This window comes from Carcharodon carcharias, chromosome 3 (assembly GCF_017639515.1).
Source record: "Carcharodon carcharias isolate sCarCar2 chromosome 3, sCarCar2.pri, whole genome shotgun sequence".
NCBI classification, from domain to species: Eukaryota; Metazoa; Chordata; class Chondrichthyes; order Lamniformes; family Lamnidae; genus Carcharodon; species Carcharodon carcharias.
In genome coordinates this window covers 15279634-15305954 of record NC_054469.1, presented here as the reverse complement: position 1 = coordinate 15305954, position 26321 = coordinate 15279634, and the positions used below count along the sequence as shown (strand labels likewise).

Here is a 26321-nt window from a genome sequence, read left to right as displayed (position 1 = left end):
TAAAGTATATTAATGAGTGCTCAGAATCAGGAGGGAGACCTCGTCAGGTGGCAGCCAGCTTGTTCAGAAGGAAGATGGACCAGAAAAGAGCAAGGAGAAGTTAGGAAGAGTTCCCTAACACTTTGGCTAGAGAGCAGAATTCTGTCACCACAAGTTACTGGAATCAACACACTCTGTGCCAACCATCTGTTCATCCTCTGGGATCTGTGAATCGTTCGCCACTGTCACAGGTTGTATACTTTTCTTGTCCATTTAGCTAATGCATCATATCTAAATTGTTACTTCTTAATAAACTTAATAAACTACCTTAAAATCACTTATAAATACTTGACTGCCTATGTTAGTTATCTGTGGCTCCTGATCTCAAAATCTTACAACAACGTCCATATATGTGGCCTGAAAGACATACCTTGGGTTTGGGCCCTTTCAGATTCACGGATTCCTCAGAAGACGACAGTAGAGTTAAGGATGATCTGCACTCCAGCGATGTGCAGGGAGCCTTAGGTTGGCTCATGTGTGTATATCCATCATCCACTGGGCTATTAGAAATCCGTTTCTTGAAGTTTTCTGTTAGTTTGGGAACATAGGTCTGAGGTTTCCCTGAACAAGAAGGATAAAAAAAAGTCCTCATTGTAACCAACATTTGAATTTATATCATTTCCTTCTGGTATCTGTGAGCCAGCTTCCAGGCTCAGAGAGCCATAGCTCAGTTGGTAGCACTCTCTCCTCTGAGTCAAGTCCCATTCCAGACACTTGAGTATAAAAACCTAGGCTGGTATTCCAAACATACAAAATAGGAGCAAAGTAGGCCATTTGGCCCTTCGAGCCTGCTCTGCCATTGAATAAGATCATGACTGGTCTGTTTGTGCTTTAAATTCCACATTCCCTTCTCCAATATACTCCTAAGCAGTACTCAGAATGTGGTCCATTATTGCAAGTGTCAACTTTCAGATGAGATATTAAACCAAGACCCTAGCTGCACTGCTCTCTGAGGTAGATGTAAGATATTCCCATGGCACTACATCAAATATTTCTAAAGAGTTACAGGGACTGAGGAAGCTGGAGCTCATGCGCACAGATCTTTGAAGTTGACAGGAAATATTGAGAGAGTAGTTCTTGGGCTTCATAAATAGAAATTGAATAAAAAAGCAGAGAAGTTATGCTAAAAATTTATAAAGCTCTGGTTAGGCCACAACTAGAGTATTGCGTCCAGTTCTAGACACCATACCTTAAGAAGGATGAAAGAGTTGTTGAGCAGGTGGAGAGGAGAGTTACCAGGATAGTTCCAGGGATGAGGGATTTTAGTTACAAATTTAGGTTGGAGAAGCTGGGCTTGTTCTCCTTGCAGCAAAGGAGATTGAGGGGAGATTTGACATGTTTCGATAAGGTAGAGGAAGAAAATCTGTTCATATTAGCTGATGCTACAAGGTCCAGGGCACAGCTTTAAAGTTTTGGACAAGAGATGCATGGGGGTTAGAAGTGATAATGATCTACAAGATGCACTGCAGAAACTCACCAAGGCTCCTTTGACAGCACCTTCCAAACCCACGAATGCTACCATCTAAAAGGACAAGGACAGCAGGTACATGGGAATACCACCACCTGGAAGTTCCCCTCCAAGTCACTCACCATCCTGACTTGGAAATATATCACCGTTCCTTCACTGTCGCTGGGTCAAAATCCTGGAACTCCCTCCCTAACAGCACTGTGGGTGTACCAACACCACATGGACCGCTGCGGTTCAAGAAGGCAGTTCACCACCACCTTCTCAAGGGCAATTAGGGATGGGCAATAAATGCTGCCCTAGTCCATGACTCCCACATCCCGTAAAAAATTTTTTAAAAATCTGGAACTCGCTGCCTTTGAGAGTGATGGAAATGGAGACAATCAATGATTTTAAAAGGAAACTTGATGGGCAATTGAAACAAGTCAACTTTCAGGGCCATGGGGATAGAGCAGGAGAATGGGACTAATTTGGATTGCTTGTACTTGAAGGGCTGAAAGGCCTCCTTCAGTGCCATATTGACGTGGAGCCAGGAATTGGAAAAAAAAATAGCTGCTGAGCAACAGGAAATCCCAGCTTAGGAACATAAGAACAGGAGGCGGCCATCCAGCCTGTCAAGCCTGCTCTGCCATTCAATATGATCAAACACTTCAATGCCTTTTACCCACACTATCTCCATAACCCTTTATGTCATTGTAAATCAGAAATCTATCAATCTCTACCTTAAACTTACTCAATGAATGAGCTTCCACAGCCCTCTGGAGTAGAGAATTCCAAAGATTCACAACCCTAAGAGTAAAGAAATTTCTCCTCATCTCGGTCCTAAGTGGCTTCTTCCTTATTTTGAAATTGTGACCCGTTTCTAGACTCCCCAACCAGGGGAAACACCTTACCTGCATCTACCCTCTCTATTCCTTTAAGTATTTTATAGGTTTCAATGAGATCACCTCTCATTCTTCGAAACCCTAGAGAATATAGGCCCAGTTTCCCCAATCTCTCTTCATAAGACAGTTCTGCCATCCCCGGAACATGTCTGGTGAACCTTATGGCAATAATATCCTTTCTGAGGTAAGGGAACCAAACTGCACAGTACCCCAGGTGCAGTCTAACCAAGCTTCTATATAATTGAAGCAAGGCGGAAAAGGGGCAGGGCAGGAACACCACATGTTGCTGTTTGATGGAGAGAGGGGTGGCAGACAGAAGACTATGCCTGAGTGAGATGTAGTTTGAGTGAATAGGTGGGAATTTAGTTCATTTGTTAAATTCTGGTAAGCTTTTCTTAAATTTAAATTTAGATTAAGAGATAGATTCTTACTATCAAATATCCAAGCTAGGTGGGAAGGTATGCTGTGGGGAGGACACAGAAGCTTGCAAAGCGATATAGACAGGTTAAGTGAGTGGGCAACAAGATAGCAGATGGAGTATAATGTGGGGAAATGTGAAGTCATTCACTTTGGTCATAAGAATAGAAAAGCAGAAATGTTGATGTTCAAAGAGACTTGGGTGTGCTTGAACAAGGAATGTAGAATGTTAGCATGCAGGTGCAGCAAGCAATTGGGAAGGTAAATGGCACATTGGCCTTTATTGCAAAGTGATTGGAGTACAAGAATAAAAAAGCCTTGCTACAGTTGTATACAGGGTTTTGGTGTGACCACATCCAGAATACTGTGTGCAGTTTTGGTCTCTACATTTAAGTATATACTTGCATTGGAGGCAGTGCAGTGAAGGTTCACTAGATTGGTCCCTGGGATGAGGTGGTTATCCTGTGATCAAAGGCTAAATAAATTGGGCTTATATTCTCTGGAGTTTAGAAAAATGAGAGGTGATCTCATTGAAACCTACAGAATTCTGAGGGGGTCTGACAGGGTAGACACAGAGATTGTTTCTGCCAGTTGGGGCGTCTGAAATATGGGGACCACATTACCAGGATAAGGGGCCAATCATTTAGGACTGAGATAAGGAGAAATACTTCACTCAAAGGGTTGTGAATCTTTGGAATTCCCTTCCCCATAGGGTTGTGAATGCTCCATTGTTAAAAACATTTAAGGCAGGGATTGACAGATTTTTGGTCTCACAAGGCATTAAGGGATATTGTAAGTGGGTGGGAAAATGGAATTGAAGCCCAAGATCAGTCATGAACATATTGAATGGTGGGTGGGACAGGTCCGATGGGTCATATTTATTGTGTTTAGAAGTTGCCAGCATCATTCTAGAGGTGAGCATTTCAGAACTTTTGCAATTTTCAGTGAGACCGCCAGCTTTTTGAAGCCTTCCTGAACAGTATAAAAGACGAGTAAAAATGGTGTTGCCTCCTTTACAGTTCATCATGAAATGCTGTAGCCTGAGTTAAATCTATGTTTACAAAAGGTAGTGATGACAGTGCTGTAATGGTAAGTGACCATTAAATAATGTGGTTGCCTGGTTATTACCTCTGGCAAATGGCAGGCTGTCAAGTAAAAGAATAGCAGTGTAAAAGTAGAATAGTGTTCAGATACTTTAGAATAAATTATCCACTGGATAAAGTGCTATTCTACATCGTATAATATTAAGAAGCTAGCCAAGTGTGAAATCCAAAGCTAATTGTTTAAGCTCTCTCCATTGTTGGCATTGATTCTTTGCAGAACAGCTCAGCCATCTGTTGGGCTGTTTGAAAGCTTTGACAGCTATATGAGCTTTTTGCTGCATCAAAGGCATTATTGGATTCTATACTGCAGAATTTATTTACACAACTGTCCTGGGCAATGTGAGTTTATTTATTTTGACAGCTTTATGAATTTCTAGAGCTGAAAATGGTTTTTCAAATGTGTTGGATTATTTCGACAGTCTTACGAGCTTCCAAAGATAATAATTTTTCAAATGTCTGTTCAACTTTATTTATCTTAACAGATTTATGAGCTTTTCAAGACTTCCAAAGTATTTATAGAGCTTGTGAGTTCTGTTTATAAAGCGGATACTGGGCAAGTGGGTTGAGGGGAGGTGAAGGGGGTGAGGTGATGAGGGGCTTGGAGTAGGATTGAGGAGGTGAGAAGGTTAAAGAGAATAAGGGAGGTGAGGATGGTTAAAAGCAAAGTGAGAGGGAATTGAAGGGGAGGTGAGGGGTGTGAGGGAGGTGAAGCAAGTTGACGGGGATGAGGATGAGGAGGACTTCACACTCATTTGAAGAACTGGTCCGGTGTCTCTGGAAACGGAGTTGGACCTTTTAACAGGTCCACGTCAGCAAGTGTTCGCCTCCAACTCCACCTTGGACTCCAGGCTCTCCAACCCTCCATGAGATGAAAATCTCGCCTGCCAGCACTGTCAGGACAGAGGCAGGATTGCGATATGGGGAAAATTCCTGACTTCCACCTCCATGATCAAAATCCATCTCCATGACTCTAAGAGCAAGGACGTTATCCCCAGTGTCCCAGTTAATACTTACGAGATGGAATGACCAGATTATCTGGTCATTATCACATATCAAAAATTGGCTGCTCCATCACCCACATTACAATAGTGACTACACTTCTAAACCAAAAGTCATTGGCTGAAAAGCACTTTGTGGAGATTCAGAGGTTGTGAAAGGTGTTATATAAATGCAAGTTTTTTTTGTACTGAAACCAAATCCTTTGAGATCCACACAAGAAATCACATGTTAATTTGCTCCCCAAGTTTTCATGCTCTGCTTGGCACCATCATACAATGTCATGGTTGAGTTCAGTAAAGCAATGTTACAAGTGTAAAGCTGATTCATTGGTATGGATCAATACAGCTATAACATACTGCACTCTTTAGGCCTTATTTCCTATTTCTCTTCAAATCTACCCATGCCATGCAAGATGCACTGGGTGAACCCATAATCCACTGAGGATATTATTTTTTGACCACCCACAAAGTGATCCTTTAGGGAATAACTGGCACCTCATCCACCATCTTCAACATTCACTCCTTCCACCACTGACACACAGAGTCAGCAGCGTGTAACATTTATAAGATGCACTGCAGCAACTCACCAAGGCTCCTTCGACAGCACCTTCCAAACCCATGACCTCTACCATCTAGAAGGACAAGGGCAGCAGACACATGGGAACACCGCCACCTGGAAGTTCCCCTCCAAGCCACACACCATCCTGACTTGGAAATATATCTCCGATCCTTCACTGTCACTGGGTCAAAATCCTGGAACTCCCTCCCTAACAGCACTGTGAGTGTACCTACACCACATCGACTGCAGCTGTTCAAGAAGGTGGCTCACCTCCACCTTCTCAAGGGCAATTTGGGATGGGCAACAAATGCTGGCCCAGCCAGCGAAGCCCACTTCCCGTGATGAATAAAAGAAAAAGATGTGAGGAAGATACCTCAGTCTCTGAATTTTCTCAACCTCCCCAAAGAAGCAGATTTCCCAACAAATAGACTGAACCAGAAACTAATTATGAAAGTAACATTAAACTGGAGTCAACAAGTACCACAAATTATTACAGCCGAGAGGCAGGGCATTTGGCCCAACAGGTCTATGCCAGTGTTATTCTCCACATGAGCCTCCTCCCACCCTCTTAATCTAATTCCAGAAACATATTATTCTGTATTTTCTCCCTCATTTGCTTATCTAGCTTCCCCTTAAATGCATCCATGCTACTTGCCCCAACTAGTTCACGTGGTAGTGAGTTCCATATTCTCACCATTTAGTGGGTAAAGAAGTTTCTCCTGAATTCACTATTGGATTTATTAGTGACCATCTTATATTATTGGATTTATTAGTGACCATCTTATATTTATGTCCCTTAGTTTTGGTCTCAGCAGCAAGTGGAAACAACTTTTCTATGTGAACCTTTCAAATCCATCCATAATCTTGAAGACCTCTATCAGGTGACCACTCAGTCTTCTCTTTTAAGAAAAAAAAATGACTCAACCTGTTCAATTTTTCCTGATAATTATAACATCTTAGCTTTGGCATCATTCTTGTAAAGCATTTTTGCACCTTCTTCATTGCTTCTATATCAATGGTATAATATGGAGACCGGAACTTTATTTTATTCTTTCATGGGATGTGGGTGTAGCTGGCCAGGCCATCATTTTTATTGCCCATCCCTAAAACTGTCCATTCCAGTTCACGGCATTCTAAGTTTAGTGGAACCAAAGTCTTATACGGTACAAGTTTATCACAACTTCTCTGCTTTTCAAAGCTATCTCTCTGGAAGTGAACTCAGGTACTTTGTTTTCCATGTTTTATGAACTAATTAACTAACATTGCTACTTTTAGTGATTTGTCTATCGGCACCCCTAGATCCTTCTTTCTCTTTAGCCCACTTAGATACTTGGGGCTGGATTTTCATACCTCCATCCATGTCAGAACAGAGGGAGGGCTGGCAAAAAAACATGGCAGACGGGACCCATTTCCTGACCCATTCCCGTTACTGGCAACTTTCAGCAGCGCAGGATAACGGTGTGAATAGCGAGTCCGTACACAGCAGCCCTAATGTTGCCAACTCCATTGCATGGACAGGCATTTCAGACCCCAATGTAATTTTGATGGAGTCAGGCTGGCTTCCGAAGGCAACGTTCAGAGTTGTGAATCATGGGTGAGCCCTGCCCTGGAGGGCAAGAAACCTTTTGACACGCAAGTTGAAAAGATGCTGCCATATGTCATACTGAAATACTGGATAAGTTAAGTATGTTTTTAATGCAGTGATTCGCATTAGGGAGCTTTGTTGGGGGTGTGGGGGCGGGGGGGTGTGGAGCTCTTTGGAGGAATGGGGGTGGGGGCCTCACACTCATCTACTGCAAACAGGGCTGATGTTCCAAGTGAATGGAAACAGCCTTCTAACCCGCCTGCCTCAGCATCCGCCTGTCTCCGTTTCCACCTGTTTCTGCCTCGGGCCTGCTTCAGGTGTTGGCGGCTACACCAACTCCAGCCCATCCCTACCACCCCACCCCGAAAAGCGTGAGTGTGCACTGCTGGTGAGCTATTGTACTTATGATAAATAGTTTGTAAAGTTAAGGTATGACAGGGCAGCTCGGCCGAGTGGAATGTACATCTTGCCGCATGCCAGAAGTCATAGACGCACCAGGTGACCTAGACAAACAGATTTGCAGGAAGTGTCACCAGCCGCACAAGTTTGAGCTCTGGGCTTTGAAATTCGAGCGGCGGCTGAAGTGCATCTGTGAGGCAGAGAACAACGTGGATAGTGCATTTAGGGGTGTGGTCACACCGCAGGTTAGAAGCATGCAGGCTTACAGGGAATGGGTGTCCGCCAGGCAGTCTAAGAGAACCAGGCAAGTAATGCAGGGGTGCCCCAAGACTATCTCGCTCACTAATCGGTTTTCCATTTTGGATACTGGTGAAGGTGATGGTTCCTGAAAGGAGTGCAGTCAGAGCCAAGTACATGGCATCACGAATGGCTCAGCTGCACAGGATGGGAGGGAGAAGAATGAAAGAGCAGTAGTGATAGGGGATTCAATAATTAAGGGAACAGGCAGGTGTTTCTGCGGTAATAGAAATTAACTCCAGGATGCTATGTTGCCTCCCTGGTGCCAGGGTCAAGGATGTCACAGAGCGGCTACAAGACATTCTTCTGGGGAAGGTTGAACAGCCAGAGGTTGTGGTCCATGTTGGTACCAACGACATATGTAGGAAGGGGATGAGGTCCTGAAAGAAGATTTTAAGGGCCTAGGAAAGAGATTAAAAAGAAATAATCTGAGGATTACTCCCAGTGCTACGTACTAATAAGCAGAGGAATAAGAGGATTGAGCGATTGAACATATGGCTGCAGAATTGGTGTAGGAGGGAGGGCATCCAATTTCTGAAGCACTGGGACCAATTCTGGGGTAGATAGGGCCTGTACAAGATGGAGGGGTTGCATCTTAGTAGGACCAGGACTAATCCTCGTAGGGAGATTAGCTGGTGTTGATGGGGAAGATTTAATTTAGATTGGCAGGAATGGGAATGTGAGAGAAAACTCAGGTTGAAGGGAAGCAAAACTGGCAACAGGAAGTAGAAAAGTAGCAAGCAAAATTAGAAGGCTGATGAAGCACAGGAAGTACCAAATAGGATCATAATGCAGAGTAATGTTAAAAAGGCAGAATTAAAGACATTCTATCTGAATGCACGCAACATTCACAACAAGGCTGATGATTTGAATGCACAAATTGAGGTAAATGAGGAATGAATTAATTGCCATTACAGGGACGTGGCTAAAGGGTGACCAAGATTGGGAAGTGAATATCCAAGGATATTTGTCATTTAGGAAAGATAGGCAAGTTGGAAAAGGAGGTAGAATAGCACTCTTAATAAGAGGCGAGATCAGTACATTTGTAAGAGAGGAACTTAGATTCAAGGATCAAGATGTGGAATCAGCTTGGGTGGAGCTAAGAAACAGAAACAGGCAGCAAACATTAGCGGGAGTTGTTTATAGGCCACCAAACGGTAGTGGTAACGTAAGGCATGGTATAACTCAGGAAATTAGAGGTGCATGTAACATGGGTAATACAGTAATCATGGATGACTTCAATTTATATATAGACTGGGTAAACCTAATCAGCACTAATACTGTGGAGAATGAATTCCTGGAGTGTGTACAAGATGGGTTTCTGGAGTAGCAAGTTGAAGAACCAACTAGGGATCAGGCTATTTTACAGTTAGTATTATGTAATGAGAAAGGGCTAATTAATAACCTCGCTGTAGTTTGAATGTGACATAGTTCAGGGCAATGCCTTGACCAATCAGGATCAAGCTGCCTGATTTAAATTTCAAGCAATGCTTGGCAGTTAACTGTCAGTTACCATCACTGGTGCATTCTCCATGGCAACACCTCTGCCAATCAGAGTCCATTTACCAACCAATCAGCACAGTCTTCTCATACATTGTTGTATTTCTTCTGATTGTTGTTGTTTTCCTCTTACATTGGTAAACTTGAGCACAAGATGAAAAGCTTTGACATGTCTCTTTTTTCAGCAATACTCAAGTTCTGTACTACCAAAGGACTATTTATATAGTTCATTCAGAAACCAGGGTCTTAAATCAGAAGAAAGGAAACTATGAAGGTATGAGGGGCAAACTGGCTGTGGTGGATTGGGAAAATACACTAAAAGATTTGATGGTGACAGGCAATGGCTAGTATTTAAAGAAATAGTACACTGACTACAACAGATATACATTCCTTTAAAGCACAAACATCCAATAGGAAATGTGAATCAACCATGGCTAATAAAAGAAGTTAAAGATTGCATTAAATCAAAGTGGCTAAAAAGGATGCCATAAATATTAGTAAGCCTGAGGATTGGGAACAATTTATAACCCAGCAAAGGATGACCAAGAAACTGATAAAGAGAGGGAAAAGAGAATATGGTCGATGGATGCCCTTGCGAATGGAAAGTTGTCTCAAGTGGTGTTCCACAGGGCTCGGTGTTGGGACCCTTGCTGTCTGTGTTATATATTAACGATTTGGACGTGAACGTGGGGGGCACGATTGAGAAATTTGCAGATGACACAAAGATTGGCCGAGTAGTGCATAGTGTAGAGGGTAGCCATAATCTCCAAAATGATATAGATGGGTTGGTGGAGTGGGCAGTAAAGTGGCAGATGGATTTTAACATAGAGAAGTGTGAGGTCATACATTTCGGGAGGTCAAACAGTTACAGGGATTACACAATAAATGGGAATATACTAAGAGGGGTAGATGAAGTGAGAGATCTTGGCAAACATGTACACAGGTCCCTGAAGGCAGCAGTTCAAATAGACAAGGTTGTAAAGAAGGCATATGGAATGCTCTCCTTCATTGGCAGAGGTATAGAATATAAAAGTAAGGATATAATGTTGGAATTGTATAAAATGGGTTATTCTTAGCATGGCAGGCTGTTACTAGTGGGGTACCGCAAGGATGATTGCTTGGGCCACATCTGTTCACAAGTTATATCAATGATTTGGATGTGTGGACCAATTGTAATATTTCCACATTTGCTGATGACACAAAACTAGGTGAGAATATGAGTTGTAAGGAGGATGCAAGGAAGCTGCAAGCGGACTCGGACAAGTGAATAGGCAAGAACGTGGAAGATGGAATATAATGCGAATAAGTGTGAAGTTATCCACTTTGATAGGAAAAAACAGAAAGACAGAATATTTCTTAAATAGTGAGAGTTTGGGAAGTGTTGGTGTCCAAAGGGCCATGGGCGTCCTTGTTCATGAGAGACTAAAAGCTAGCATGCAGTGCAGCAAGCAATAAGGAAGGCAAATGGTATGTTGGCCTTCATCACAAGGGGATTTGAGTACAGAAGTAAAGATGTGTTGCTACAATAATATAGAGCCTTGGTGAGCCTCAACTGGAGTATTGTGTACAGTTTTGGTCTCCTTATCTAAGGAAGGATATACTTGCCATAGAGGGAGTGTAATAGACTAGTCCCTGGGATGCCAGGATTGGTTTATGAGGAGAGATTGAGGAAACTGGGGCTGTATTCTCTCAAGTTTCAAAGAATGAGAGATGATCTCATTGAAACTTACAAAATTCTTACAGGGCATCACATGGTGAGCGTAGATAGGATATTTCTCCTGGCTGGTGAGTCTAGAATCAGGGAACATAGTCTCAGAATAAGGGGTAGGCCATTTAAGACTGAGGTGAGAAGAAATTTCTTCACTCAGAGGTTGGTGAATCTTTGGAATTCTTTATCCCAGAGGGCTGTGGAAGCTCAATCATTCAGCATGTTCGAAACAAAAACCAATAAATTTCTGGAGACTAATGACATCAAGGGATATGGAGATAATGCAGGAAAGTGGTGTTGAGGTAGATGATCAGCCATGATCTAATTCAATGGCAGAGCAGGCTCAACAGGCTGAATGGTCTACTCCTGTTCCTATGCTGGGCAGGAGGCGGGATCACGACATCGGGAAATGGCACAACTCAGAATTCCAACCTCCAATTTGGAATTCCGGTCACTGTTTTCCAACGAGTCTGTGGAGTCCTTATGCTTCCTACTGAAATGTATTACCTTGCACTTATCTGTACTGGAGTTTATTTTCCAGGTATATGCCCATTCTGCAAGTGTTTTAATGTCCTCCTTAATTTTATCAGTCTTCCTCTATGTTAAGTACACTCCCCAATTTGGTGTCATCTGCAAATTTTGAAATTGCACTTCCAACTTATGAGTCCAAGTCATTTATGTAAATGGTGAACAGTGGTTCAGCACCAATCTTGTAGAACCCCACTTTCCACCATTTTCCAATCTGAGCAATTACCTTTAACCCTACTCGCTGTTTCCTTGTTTTGTTGTCAGCTTGGTATCAGTTTAGTTGCTCCGACTCCACATGTTCTGACCTTAGTCATGAATCTACTAATTGTCACCTCTTTGAAGTCAAAATGAAATTACAAATATATTATTTCTCGTGCACGAACTTCTGTTACTTCTTCAGGGAATCGAATAAAGTTGTTCAAACATGGTTTTCCCTTTTGGAATTTCCACAAACTACTCTGTTATACCCCAGCTATGCCTGTCTCATTATGGGGTATGTGGAACATTCCTTGTTGCAGTCCTACTCCGGCCCCCTTCCACAACTCTTTCTCCGGTACATCGATGATTATTTCGGTGCCGCTTCATGCTCTCGTCAGGACTTGGAAAAATTTATTAATTTTGCTTCCAATCTCCACCCCTCCATCATTTTCACGTGGTCCATCTCTGACACTTCCCTTCCCTTCCTTGACCTCTCTGTCTCAATCTCTGGTGATAGACTGTCCACCAATATCCATTACAAACCCACCGACTCCCACAGCTATCTCGACTACAGCTCCTCACACCCCACTTCCTGTAAGGACTCCATCCCATTCTCTCAGTTCCTTCGCCTCCGTCGCATCTGTTCCGATGATGCTACATTCAAAAACAGTTCCTCTGACATGTCCTCCTTCTTCCTTAACCGAGGTTTTCCACCCACGGTCGTTGACAGGGCCCTCAACCGTGTCCGGCCCATCTCCCGCGCATCCGCCCTCACTCCTTCTCCTCCCTCCCAGAAACATGATAGGGTCCCCCTTGTCCTCACTTATCACCCCACCAGCCTCCGCATTCAAAGGATCATCCTCCGCCATTTCCGCCAACTCCAGCATGATGCCACCACCAAACACATCTTCCCTTCACCCCCCTTATCGGCATTCCGTAGGGATCGCTCCCTCCGGGACACCCTGGTCCACTCCTCCATCACCCCCTACTCCTCAACCCCCTCCTATGGCACAACCCCATGCCCACGCAAAAGATGCAACACCTGCCCCTTCACTTCCTCTCTCCTCACCGTCCAAGGACCCAAACACTCTTTTCAAGTGAAGCAGCATTTCACTTGCATTTCCCCCAACTTAGTCTACTGCATTCGTTGCTCCCAATGTGGTCTCCTCTACATTGGAGAGACCAAACGTAAGCTGGGCGACCGCTTTGCAGAACACCTGCGGTCTGTCCGCAAGAATGACCCAAACCTCCCTGTCGCTTGCCATTTTAACACTCCACTCTGCTCTCTTGCCCACATGTCTGTCCTTGGCTTGCTGCATTGTTCCAGTGAAGCCCAACGCAAACTGGAGGAACAACACCTCATCTTCCGACTAGGGACTTTACAGCCTTCCGGACTGAATATTGAATTCAACAACTTTAGGTCGTGAGCTCCCTCCCCCATCCCCACCCCCTTTCTGTTTCCCCCTTCTTTTTTTTCCAATAAATTATAAAGATTTTCCTTTTCCCACCTATTTCCATTATTAAAAAAAATAAAAAAAAACCCACTAGAGCTATACCTTGAGTGCCCTACCATCCATTCTTAATTAGCACATTCGTTTAGATAATATCACCAACTTTAACTTTAACACCTATGTGTTCTATTGTACTATTGTTGTTGACATCTTTTGATGATCTGCTTCTATCACTGCTTGTTTGTCCCTACAACCACACCAACCCCCTCCACCTCTCTGTCTCTCTATCTCTCCGCCCCCCACACACACACCTTAAACCAGCTTATATTTCAGCTCTTTCCTGGACTCGAACTCAAGTTCTGTCGAAGGGTCATGAGGACTCGAAACGTCAACTCTTTTCTTCTCCGCCGATGCTGCCAGACCTGCTGAGTTTTTCCAGGTAATTCTGTTTTTACTCTGTTATATTTTTAGTTTCCAAGTATTTTTCTATTACATCTTTGTGAAAGATTCCATTATCTTTCCTACCACTGACATTAAGCAAATTGGGGTTAGTTTCCTGAGCTTGTTCCATCTCACCCTTTATCGATAGGAATATCGCCAGTCTTCGGACTTTACCTGCAGGTAATGGGGTTTTGCTGCTCAGGGGCTTCTCAGTGATATAATCCTCAGGAGTGATTAAGTTGTGCTTCTTAAGTAGCTCACTGTCTATGCAGTCCCTGAATGCGGACTTCGCTGCAAGGAGACAGAAGGATAAGAAAGATTATCAGCAATGTACATCATGTCAACACAATGGCTGTAAATCTGCAGTAAAGCCTATGAACCAATTTTGAATTGTTGGCAATATAGGAAACATGACATCCCAAATTGTGCACAGCAAACTCCCACAAACAGCAATGTAACAATCAGTTTTAGTGATATTCGTTAAGGGATAAATGTTGGCCAGGCCATCAGGAATAACTATCCTGCTCTTCTTCAAAATAGTACCAAGGGATCTTTTATGTCTTCAGACAGGATCTTAATTAAATGTCTTGTCCCAAAGATGGAGCCTCCAATAGTGCAGCACTGTCTCGGTCCTGCGCTGCAGGAAAAATGGTCGAATTTGTTGGATGTTAGATTTCACTCCTGTTATGGCCAAAGTAGTTGATAAAGCTGAGATATTTTAAAATCCCATAAAGAAAATTTAAACAACTGTCATAACCTATAATTTTAAGTGTTATGTTTGATATGCGACTCTAAATTCAGAAATCAGACCACCAGTTCTTAAGGTTTCACATTAAACTAAATGAAACATTTTATTAATTTGCACAGGTTAAAATATATATACACATGGCGTCAAATTACTACCATCATAACTTTTAACAAATTCCCAAATAAATCTCCATTAAGGCAACAGCAACCCATAGACTTAACCAAATACCAGACAAAGCATTTTCACCTTACAAATTCAAAATGAGGTTCTTTTCACTTTGGTTCCTGTTGAGACAGTTGGAGGCTTGCAGCTGCCTTTTGAACTCAAATTGCCTCTGCTCTGCACACCCGAAAACTGCTAAAGTTATACCTACCACTGCCCATTGAATGTAAATTCTCATTGTATCACTAGCCTCTTCTAACAATGAAACCCCTTTCATAGTACCAATTTTATTAATAATATAAACATATCACTTGGTATCTGCTAGATAGGTGTCAGTTTTCACCCCACTTCTTGAATGCTCTATTCAAAAAATGCAAATGCACTCTCTCTCTCACATATCAAAACTGGTACACACCAAAGCACCCAGACTAGCTTTAATCCAGTTAAGACACACCCACAGACTAAAAACTATTTTAAAAGAAAAATATTTTCCAATAATATTATATACATTAATAACTTCATGGCGGCTCCCAATATCCTCTTATTTGCAAACATGCTCTTGGGGTAAGCGCATCTTCAGCCAGTGTCTGTAACCACAGGAATTCAACATGTATTTTGGATTGAGTGTAATCCCGTCAATTCTGATATAAACCCCAAATTCCATTCTCCTATGCCGGAACTTGCACCCAAATAGAAAAATCGGAACTTCATGCCCTTACTGGTGAGGGCCACAGATGAAGTTCTGGAGGGTGCCTCACTGCTGTGGAATGGCACATCAGGGAAGCTACCACTGTGGGAAAGTGGGGAGAGAAGGAGGTTGAATTAAAATGCAACGCTAAGACAGCATTCACTTTACAAGGCTTCAGAACCTATCAAGCATTGCTACATTGCAAATAATAGGGGCAAGATATGGTTCAATGATAGTATTGCTACTGCACCTGGTCTATACCTTTCTTCAGCTGTTCCTGATCCAATGCCTCTCCCCTACTTAAGAGAGATGGGGAGATAATTGTGAAATGAAAAAAATATTCCTTTTATAATTGGTTGCATCATCTAGCCACCATGGTCTCCTGGATCTAGTTTGATCACCTTTAAGGAGACAGGAGTTTCTGACATTTTTTTTCTTAAATTAACCTAAACTCTGGATTTTTGCCTCTCCCAGGAGATTGTGTGGCTGCGTAGATAGGGAGCAGGTCAGGGGCGCTGATGTGCTGAAGTCACTGCATGCATAGGACAGGTTTGAAGAGCTAGCTGGTCTTTGCCTGTCCTTTTTCATATATTGAATACACCACACTGTGGTATTGTTTTATTTCGAGAGAGAGACAAGATTGAAGTTTCTGTGATTGAAATCTGTGCTGTTGTGGTTTCTCTTTTTGAAGTTCAATACAGTATAAAGTTGGACGCCTGCCAGTAATAATTCACTGTTGACTTTGATAATATGCAAATGTGACCACATTTCAGTTATACAGAGCAAAACCCAATCTTCTCTGATGAAATATTGGCAAATTATTAAAACTTTGTGATCCATTAGCAAAATACCAGGTACAATCTTAGTTTTCTTTATTATTTATCCCTGAGAATTAGGCAAAGAACAAGCTGTCATAGTTCAATATTTAAAGACCTATCAATTTCATAGCCCTATCAATCCCCTTGATGGCCCTGGCAAGTTTCAGACAGTTCAGGAAACCTGTGCACTGGCCATTCATTAATGCTGGAATGCCAGGTGAAATCCTCAATCAATTGCCACTTTGCATATAATAGCCACTGACTCATCTGCTCCTCTGGATTTACCCAGATGCCGCAAGACATGCACCTGTTAAATCCAGAGGTCATCGGGTTCACGTCAGGTTTCAAAACACTGGTATTTTGTCCTTCAAGCTCTTGCATGTACCAGCACCCACCCCAACATCCACCCAGGTTAAAACACAGCCCCTGCCCCATGATCTCGAGGCACAGGTCCATATGGACTGTAACTGAAAAATGAAACGCAGAAAACATCAAGACAAAAGCAACTATCAATGTTTAATTTTTATCACAATGTCCTTCATAAACAGTCCACCAACACTCGCTCTCTCTCGAAGAATAAATTTTCGATGAAGCATCAGAGGATGAACAAGGCCAGTGGAATGAGATTCAGCAAGGGTCAATCTATGGAGGATGGGAAGGGAAGATTACAAGACTGAAGTCCTTGTTTCTGAACCCCTTGAATATAAAGACTCCAGTGTTACAAACAATTTCTTCCTATCTACCACTAGCATTATGTGGCCAGTAAGTTTTACCTGCTGGTACTCCCAGTGATTTCTGATTCAGTGATTGATAATCGATCCCATACCCCGTTTTTCTATTCAAGGCCTTTTCCTCTGCTGCTGTGGCTCGTGCCCGGGCCTGGATGATGTGCTTTTCAACTGTGTCAACTTCTGCAATTCGTTTGTCATACTCTGTGTGAATCTATTTAGTAATCATCAAAATTAATTGATTTAAATTGATACAAACATTTTTTTAAAAATGTCGGTAACTTCTCTAGTAGTTCACTGTTGATGGAAGATCCCTGTGTAAAACATTAATCTATCTATCTCCTTCAGAGGCCAACTGACTATTGTGCCTTCTGTTCTAAAAATGACTTAAAATTTGTATAATTCCTCCGATTTTGGTCTAATAGTGAGCTCGAGTACACTGAGGTACAGCAGCTTTGTGGTGGATCCTGGATATAAGTTTACATCCCAGCCATTCATCACATAGAAATCCTCCATCTTAGGCTCCCTAGGGAATGAGGGAAATGTGGAATTTGCTCCCTTGAGTTCTTTTTTGGTACTTTCTTTGTTGTCTGGTCAGATACTCGAGGGAGGCCAAATGAGTACGAGTGAAAAACTCCAAAATAGACAGGGGAACGGCTCCTAATATTCAGCTGGTAAAGCCAATCTACAGCTAAAAAACAACAAAAGCAAATTACTACATGCACTGGAAGTCTGAAACAAAAACAGAACACACCTGAAACACACAGCATTCCAACATCTGTTGGAGCGAGATCTGTCCATGACTTTTCATAAGTATTGGGAGATGTTAGTGAAGAACAGCTTTTCAGCAAGTACAGACTCTGGGGAAAGGGAGAGCAGGGAACTAACAAAAGGAATATGTCTGTGATAAAGTGGAGGGTAGGAGTGATTAAGTGACCCACGTGATTATGGTGCAAGACAAAATGAGTTAATAATGAGTATAGAGACAAAAGATGGGTCCAAAGGAGTGTAAATGGAAGAATGGCAGATGGATAGGAAAGCATGACTATGAGGAAAGCGCTCCCAATAGCCCAAGGATGTGGCAGAAGGCAGGTATAACCCAGGGGTGCGAACAGTAATATATTTGTAGAGGACCCCCAACCAGGGCCCAGCATACACTACCTCCACTCACAGTGGCTCTGTATTATTAAGCTATGCAGATCCAGTTTTGATCCCCATTATCTGTTCTCAGCTAAGTTAGGAGTCCAGGCTCCATAAATGGCATCAGTCTCCAGGGTAAAGAGTGGACAATTAACCAGGGCTCCTGCTCCAGTGAATATCCAGTGACTCCAGCCTGTAAAGTATGGGATTTTTGGAGATCAAGGAGACCAGACCTCGGCTCAGCTGTAAGCCTCTCATTTTTGGTTATCCTACTGACATTCATAGCCTCTGTTGGCACCCCAGGAATGGCCATTTGGGCAAGAATGCAGTGTGAATGGCACCTAATGACCAGCACTGAGGGAAGAACGAATGCCTTCAGGAAAGGAAGATGGGAGAAAAGGAGTGCAAACTGGCAAAAAACAATCTTTAAAAAGGAACAGCTTCAAGTGCAAACTACATCTTGGATAACCGTCAACACTAAAAAGGCGGCAAAACAAGGAAGGAGGGAAAGGAAAAGGTCGTACCTCTTGCAGCTGTTGCACAAATCTCTCGTGGTACTCATTGTCTCCACCACGTGACGTCAGAAGGTTCTTTGTTACGTCCTTGCCAATAACTCTTCCAGTGTAAAGTTCCTTGAAGATACTTGCCAATAAAAACGATATGTCCTATTCGGCAAATAAAAAAATATATATTGCCAGATTCCACATTTGTTCAGCAATCTGTGGTGAATTAATTGAACTCAGCTAAGGTGGCAGTAGAGGGATTACAATTGACCTCAGTATTCCTGGGTTGAAGGTGAAATCTGCCAGGGTCCCAGCTCCTGTTCACTATCCAGGACCCTTCTGCTCAAAGTGCACATGTTTAAGTTACGGGTAAGGGCAGAATCAGACTCTCCTGCAGTGTCTGCCATGAGGGTGTCTATTAACATCACTTTGTCAGCCAGAGATAGAGGTGGGGCGGAACTTAAGCAAGCTATCTACCTTCAAGCCTACTTACTCAGCAAATAGTAAAGCAAACAAAGCTTATCCAAACAACGCACTATGACCAACAGTCTACAGAGTCTATTTAAACAGTCTCTCTATGAACTCGAGCAAACAGAACTCACGGCTAAAACAGCAACTTTTCTTGATAAAAGCAGGGTTATTTCTCCAGCAAAATTCAGTCAGTGGAGGCGAGTTAAATAATAAAGAGTGATTATTTCTCCAGCACAATACACTGAGTGAAGGATAGTTACATGGTGCAAATTGATTATTTCTTCATCAAAATGCAGTTTTGGAGAAATTGCATGCGTAAAATAAATTCCAGTCATTTACAGCATAAAATAAATTCCAGTCATTTGCAGCATAAAATAAATTCCAGTCATTTACAGCATAAAATAAATTCCAGTCATTTACAGCATAAAATAAATTCCAGTCATTTACAGCAATGTGGTCTCCAGACACGATTGACTGGGGAATTATCCAATCATCCTATTTCTAATGTTCTTATCTCCATTCTGGCTGGGAATAGTGATTTCACTAAATACAGCCCAAACCAAAACCTGATGAAATTTGAATGGTAATATTTTAATTAAATAGTAAAACCAGAATTAATCGGGTCAAGGCCTATAGTGTAGAATATCACTAAGGAGGAGATGAGAAATATCATGAAGTATAGGATTTTAAAAGCTTGTAGATTGGTGTAGGAAGGAAAAAGTGAGGGAGGTAAGGAATTCACTATCCTGAGAAGTAATGATCATTGTAGAATGTGACCAAATGGTGAATCTTAATTAGGTAGTATCATACAGCACAGAGCGCAGGAGACCATTCGGTCCATCATGCATGTGCCAGCTCTTTGAAGGAGTTCTCCAATTAGTCCCATCCTCCTGCTGTTTCTCCATAGCTCTGCATTTTTATTCCTTTTCAAGTATATATCAAATTCCCTTTTGAAAGTTACTAGTGAATCTGATTACTCCACTCTTTCAGGTGCTGCATTTCAATTTAACTCCTAAACAATGAGGATGCGGAAAGAGCAAACAGATAGTTAGGTGAAGTCTTAGGAGCTTAAAAGAAGGAACAGAGTGAAGTTAAAATGAAGAACAGGAAAGCAGCAATAGTGGGAGGCTATAAGTGAAAGACAGGTCACAAAACAAATGGCAGGCTCTCTCTTGTATTCTGCCCAGAGGAATGAGAGAAATGCTACAAAAGCTATGCAGCAAATCAGTTATCCCACTGGCTGACAACAAATCAAAATTACATAGAAGTTTCACCACTTTTGACTTTGGATGCGACCTAAAGCTCTAATGAATAGTCAGTGCATTAGTGGAATCAGTAAAACAATATTAGCAAATGCTGCTCTGGTTCTTGCCACCAAAAGCATCTTTGGATAGACATTACTCAACGTACTTAATCTCAATGTCAGATGCACCACATCCAATGTAGTTTTACATTTTTCCAAAAAATAAAAAGGACCCTCACTGGCTTGGTTGAGTATAATGACTTGATGGTTTTTTTACCTGTGTTCTTCCTGATGTTGGCCGATGTCTGTACATAAACGGTTCTGAAGAGACAGTCTGGACATTATCATTTTCATACAGCTCACAGACATCCTGACAGGAACAACAAAAGATAACAAGCTGGAAAAAAGCTTTCAATTACAAAATAACTTTAACCTCCAATGTTTGTAAAAGAAACTCTGGGGTGAATTGATTGACATTTTCTTGTTTACAAAGGGAATGTTCAAAATTGTTCACTATGATGAAGAGTTCCAATTAATTGGATATAAAGGACTTTGGGATGTCCCGAGGTCTTGAAAGACGGTACAACAATGTGACCGTCAAGCCGTTGTCTATCATCTGTGTAGTTACAGTTCAATCTTTTCTGCTTTTTTGTTGACAAAGGATTAAATCTATGTACTACCTTTCCTAGTTATAGGTCTATCTGGCTGCATCTCATAACAGCAAAAAACTGCAGATGCTGGAAATCCAAAACAGAAACAGAAATACCTGGAAAAACTCAGCAGGTCTGGCAGCATCGGCGGAGGAGAGTACAGTTGATGTTTCGAGTCCTCATGACCCTTCAGTTCTGTTGAAGAACCTGCTGAGTTTTTCCAGGTATTTCTGTTTCTGTTTTTGTTTTGGCTGCATCTCATGTTATGCTAATAATCAAAATTTAAATATCTAAAAATAGACAGCAACTTGCATTCACATATTAAGATGCATGCTACCAAGTGCTATTAAGCAGCACCTACTTCCCAATAACTTGCTCACCAATGCTCAACTTGGGACCTATCAAGCTTCAGACCTCATTACAGCCTTTGCCCAAACATGGAGGAAAAAATGAGCTGAATTCCAGAGAAGATGTAAAGTGACTGCCCTTGACATCAAGGCAGCATTAGACTGAATATGGCAGCGCTCAGTCAAAATTAAGTCAATGGGGATCGGGGGAAGAACTCTCCTGTGGCTTAAGTTATACATGACACAAAGAAAGATGGTTGAGTTTGCAGGAGGCCAATCACCTCAGCCCCATTGCTCAAGGCAGTGTCTAAGGTCCCATTATCTTCAGTTGCTTCATCAATGACCTTGCCTCCACCATAAAGTCACAAGTGAAGATATTTGTTGATAAGTGCATAGTGTTCAGTACCATTTATAATTTCCCTGATAATGAAGCAGTCCATGCTCGCTTGCAGCAAGATTCAAACAACATCCAGGTTTGGGCTGGTAAGAGGCAAGTGACATTCATGCCATTGAAGTATCAAGCAATGACCATATCCAGTAAGAGTGAGTTTAACCACTTCCCCCCTTGGCATTCAATAGCATCACCATTACCAAATCTCTACTATTAATATCCTGGGAGTTACTGCTGATCAGAAACCGAACTGGAGCAGCCACATAAATGTTGTGCCCGCTGGAGCTGGTCAGAGAGTGGGTATTCTGCCACATGTGATTGTAAAGCTTTGGGATGTCCTGAGGTCATTAAAAATGCTATATAAATGCAAATTCTTTCTTTCTTCTCTTTAAGGTATAATTACAATGTGACATATTTACATAAGAATTTGTAATGGAGGAAGTCAAAACTATGATATAAAAAAACGACAGCTGAAAATAAGGTTCCATTGTAATATCTAGATAGACATTAAATTTTTGATATGTTACAGGTGTAATGGTTAAAGGTACAAAAGTATTTACTAATTTATTGCAGCAGGTAATTATTTTACAGGAACAAACCAAAAAACAATGCACTATTTCTGAGGGGTTCTCTTACAAATCTCTTTCTAAATTTTTGCAGTGGAAATGTGGACCATACAACCTTTCGCTCCCCAGCATGAGCAATTCCAGGGCCTAAGGAAAAAATATATAGACATAGCTGTCATATTTTAAATAAACTTCAGAGGCTGTTAGACTAATGTCTGGGACCATTTTACCTTTGTCATTTCTGAAGCTGACCCTTGTGCAGGTTGGGTCTGCGACAAAGTGCTACTTTTTTCCAAAGGAGAGAGGTCGTTTTTCTCCACAATTTCTTCTTCATTCATTTCACAAATATTCTTGTCAGGAACCTAACCGAATAAAACAAGTTTGTCTTGATTATTAAGGAAAGGAGGAGTAAGTGCTAAAGAGAGAAGGCTGCTGACTTGGCATGGACTCAATGGGCTGAATGCCCCCCTTCTGTGCTGTAATGACTCCATGATTCTCCTGTTCTACTTCCTCTCTTCATCAGGCACCTTCCATGCACTGTAAAGATTCTTGAATAAGACTTTCATGGTCTTCAGACGGCGCTGAGTGAGTGTTTATGTGTTGAGAGACTTTCAGAGGTGCTTGCTTTTTATAAAGTGGATCTGTTGTTAGGTTACGGGTGATACAGGCAAGGTCACATTTTTCACCCATCCCTAGCTGACACTTTGTTATTTCTGGGTTCGCATCCCAGAACTCATTAATTAACCGCATTGTAGAGGCACCTGCACCTTACAGGCTGCATTAGTTCAAGAAGCAAGCTCCCTGCTGGCTCCTCAATGACCAAGGGATGAGCAATAAATGCCGGCCTTTCCAGCAATGCTCACATGGTGAGAATGAACACTGAAAAAAGTACAATGTACTCAGCATAAAATCTCCAACATCTGCCTAGACACCTTCTTTGGTTTCAAATAACTTCAGAGTTCAATAATGTGACTATGGACCGAATGAAAAAAAGGCATAAAAACACAAGAAATAGCAGGAGTAGACCAAACAGCCCATTGAACTTGCTCTACCATTCAATACGATCATGCCTTTGTCATGGAACTAATGTATTTTCTCATTATATTATTGTGGCTTGTTGTAAAGTTGGTTTATGGGTGTAGGTGTAGATGGTTCTGTCTACGTGACCTAACTGAATTAAAGTCAGGCTGCAAGTTTGAAATTATCAAAAGAAGTTAGGGGTAAAAGGCATTTGAAATACTAGTAAGTAAGCATGGATGAGAGCTTAGCATGTAGGGCGGAAAGGAAATTTGCATTATTAGATAAGTGAAGGGGTTGTTTGGGTTTCAAAAGGATGATAGGATGTTTACAAATAACAAGATAAACAAAGGTACTTAACATATTGGCAAAAGCATAATTCCAAAGACAAATAGAACAATGGAATTTACAGATTAAAGAAAGAGAAACATATATAAAGAAGGATGGGAGGCGATGTTGGGGGACCATGTAAGATCACAGAATCACAAAATGACACAGTGCAGAAGAGGCCCTTTGGCCCATTGAGTCTGCACCAACATGTGAGAAACACCTGACCTACCTACCTAATCCCATTTACCAGCACTTGGCCCATAGCCTTGAATGTTATGACGTGCCAAGTGCTCATCCAGGTACTTTTTAAAGGATGTGAGGCAACCCGCCTCCACCACCCTCCCAGGCAGCGCATTCCAGACCATCATCACCCTCTGGGTAAAAAGGTTTTTCCTCACAGCCCCGCTAAACCTCCTGCCCCTCACCTTGAACTTATATCCCCTTGTGAATGACTCTTCAACAAAGGGGAACAGCTGCTCTCTATCCCCCCTGTCCATGCCCCTCGTAGTCTTGTAAATCTCGATCAGGTCGCCCCTCAGTCTTCTTTGCTCCAACAAAAACAATCCAAGTCTATCCAACCTCTCTTCATAACTTAAATGTTTCATTCCAGGCAACATGCTGGTAAATCTCTTCTGCACCCCTTCCAGTGCAATCACATCTTTCCTATAATGTGGCGACCAGAACTGAACACAGTACTCCAGCTGTGGCCTCACCAAGGTTCTCCAACATGATCTCCCTACTTTTGTAATCTATGTCTCGATTGATAAAGGTGTGTCCCATATGCCTTTTTCACCACCCCACTAACACGCCCCTCTGCTTTCAGAGATCTATGGACACACATGCCAAGGTCCCTTTGTTCCTCAGAACTTCCTAGTGTCAGGCCATTCATTGAATACTTCCTTGTCAAATTACTCCTTCCAAAGTGTATCACCTCACACCTTTCAGGGTTAAATTCCATCTGCCACTTATCTGCCCATTTGACCATCCCGTCTATATCTTCCTGTAGCCCATGACACTCAACTTCACTGTTAACCACCTGATCAATCTTTGTGTCATCTGAAAACTTACGAATCCTACCCCCCACGTAGTCATCTATGTCATTTATATAAATGACTGAGGGAACAAGCACAGATCCCTGTGGTACGCCTCTGGACAATGGCTTCCAGTCACTAAAGCATCCTTCTGTCATCACCCTCTGTCTCCTACAACTAAGCCAATTTTGAATCCACCTTATCAAATTACCCTGTATCCCATGTGCATTTGCCTTCTTTATAAGTCTCCCATGTGGGACCTTGTCAAAGGCTTTGCTGAAATCCATATAAACTACATCAACTGCACTACTCTCATCTACACACCTGGTCACCTCCTCAAAAAATTCAGTCAAATTTGTCAGGCATGACCTCCCTCCGACAAAGCCATGCTGACTATCCCTGATCAAACCTTGCCTCTCCAAGTGGAGATAGATTCTCTCCTTCAGAATTTTCTCTAATAGTTTCCCTATCACTGACGTGAGACTCACTGGTCTGTAGTTCCCTGGCTTATCTCTACAACCCTTCTTAAACAGCAGAACCACATTAGCTGTTCTCTAGTCCTCTGGAACCTCTCCCGCGGCCAAAGAGGAATTAAAAATTTGGGTCAGAGCCCCTGCAATTTCCTCCTTTGCTTCCCTCAGCAGTCTGGGACACAAATCATCCAGGCCACTTTTAAGCCTGCCAACACTTCCAATACCTTGTCACTCCCTATATCAATTTGCTCAAGAACCTCGCAGACTCTCTCCCCAAGTTCCATACCTTCATCCTCATTCTCTTGGGTGAAGAAGGATGTGAAGTATTCGTTCAACACTCTACCAATGTCCTCTGGCTCCACCAATAGATTGCCCCCTTGGTCCCTAATGGGTCCAACTCTTTCCCTGGTTATCCTCTTCCCATTGATATACTTATAGAATATCTTGGGATTTTCCCTACTTTTACCAGCCAGGGCTTTTTCATATCACATCTTTGCTCTCTAAATTGCTTTCTTAAGCTCCTCCCTGCACTTTCTGTACCCCATTAATGCCTCCGTTGATTTGCTCCCCTTGTACCTGCTAAAAGCGTCTCTTTTCCTTCTCTTCGTATCCTGAATATCTCTGGTCATCCATGGTTCTCTGGGCTTGTTACTCCTTCCAATCACCCTAAAGGGAACATGTTAAGCCTGTACCCTCCCTATTTCTTTTTTGAATGCCCCCCCACTGCTCCTCTGTAGATTTCTCTACAAGTAGCCGATCCCAGTCTACCTTGGCCAGATCCTGCCTTATTTTACTAAAAACCGCTCTCCCCCAATCCAAAACATTTTTTTGCAACTTGTCTATTTCTTTATCCATAACAAGCTTAAACTGTACCATGTTGTGGTCGCTATCGCTAAAATGCTCCCCCACCACCACCTCAGCTACCTGTCTGGATTCATTCCCCAGAATTAGGTCCAGAACTGTGCCGTCCCTTGTTGGACCCTCTACATATTGACCTAAAAACTTCAACTGTACATATTTCAAGAAATCCAGTCCATCCAAGCCCTTAACACTATGTCTATCCCAATTAATGTTGGGAAAGTTGAAATCACCTAATATAAATTACCCTATTGTTATTGTTTTTACACACCTCCGCAAATTGTGCACATATTTGCTCCTCAATTTCCCGCTGACTATCAGGGGGTTTATAATAAACACCTAACAATGTGGCTGCCCCTTTTTTATTCCTAAGCTCTACCCACAAAGCTTCATTTGATGCCCCCTCCAAGACATCATCTCTCCTTACTGTAGTAACTGATTCCTTAACTCATTATGCAATGTCTCCTTCTCTTTTACCCCCTCCCCTGTCTTGCCTGAAGATTCTATATCCTGGATTGTTAAGCTGCCAATCATGTCCCTCCCTCAACCACGTTTTAGTGATGGCTACTATATCAAAATTCCACG

The 26321-nt window shown here is 42.2% G+C and overlaps 1 protein-coding gene across 3 annotated transcripts in view; it reads right to left on the bottom strand.

Moving 5' to 3' along the window:
- Positions 1 to 26321, bottom strand: part of dlec1 (DLEC1 cilia and flagella associated protein) — a 153890-nt gene that overhangs the window by 122019 nt on the left and 5550 nt on the right. The window contains exons 3-8 of one of the 3 annotated variants that reach the window (XM_041184760.1): positions 22258 to 22389; positions 20351 to 20443; positions 18381 to 18521; positions 16762 to 16930; positions 13747 to 13863; positions 410 to 600 (exon numbers count right to left, since the gene is read on the bottom strand). In XM_041184760.1, coding sequence (XP_041040694.1) covers positions 410 to 600; positions 13747 to 13863; positions 16762 to 16930; positions 18381 to 18521; positions 20351 to 20443; positions 22258 to 22365 — 819 coding nt within the window. In that variant the 5' untranslated portion in view covers positions 22366 to 22389. Of the gene's footprint in view, positions 1 to 409; positions 601 to 13746; positions 13864 to 16761; positions 16931 to 18380; positions 18522 to 20350; positions 20444 to 22257; positions 22390 to 26321 lie in introns of those variants that run through there. The other 2 variants (XM_041184761.1, XM_041184762.1) reach the window with 2 other exon arrangements.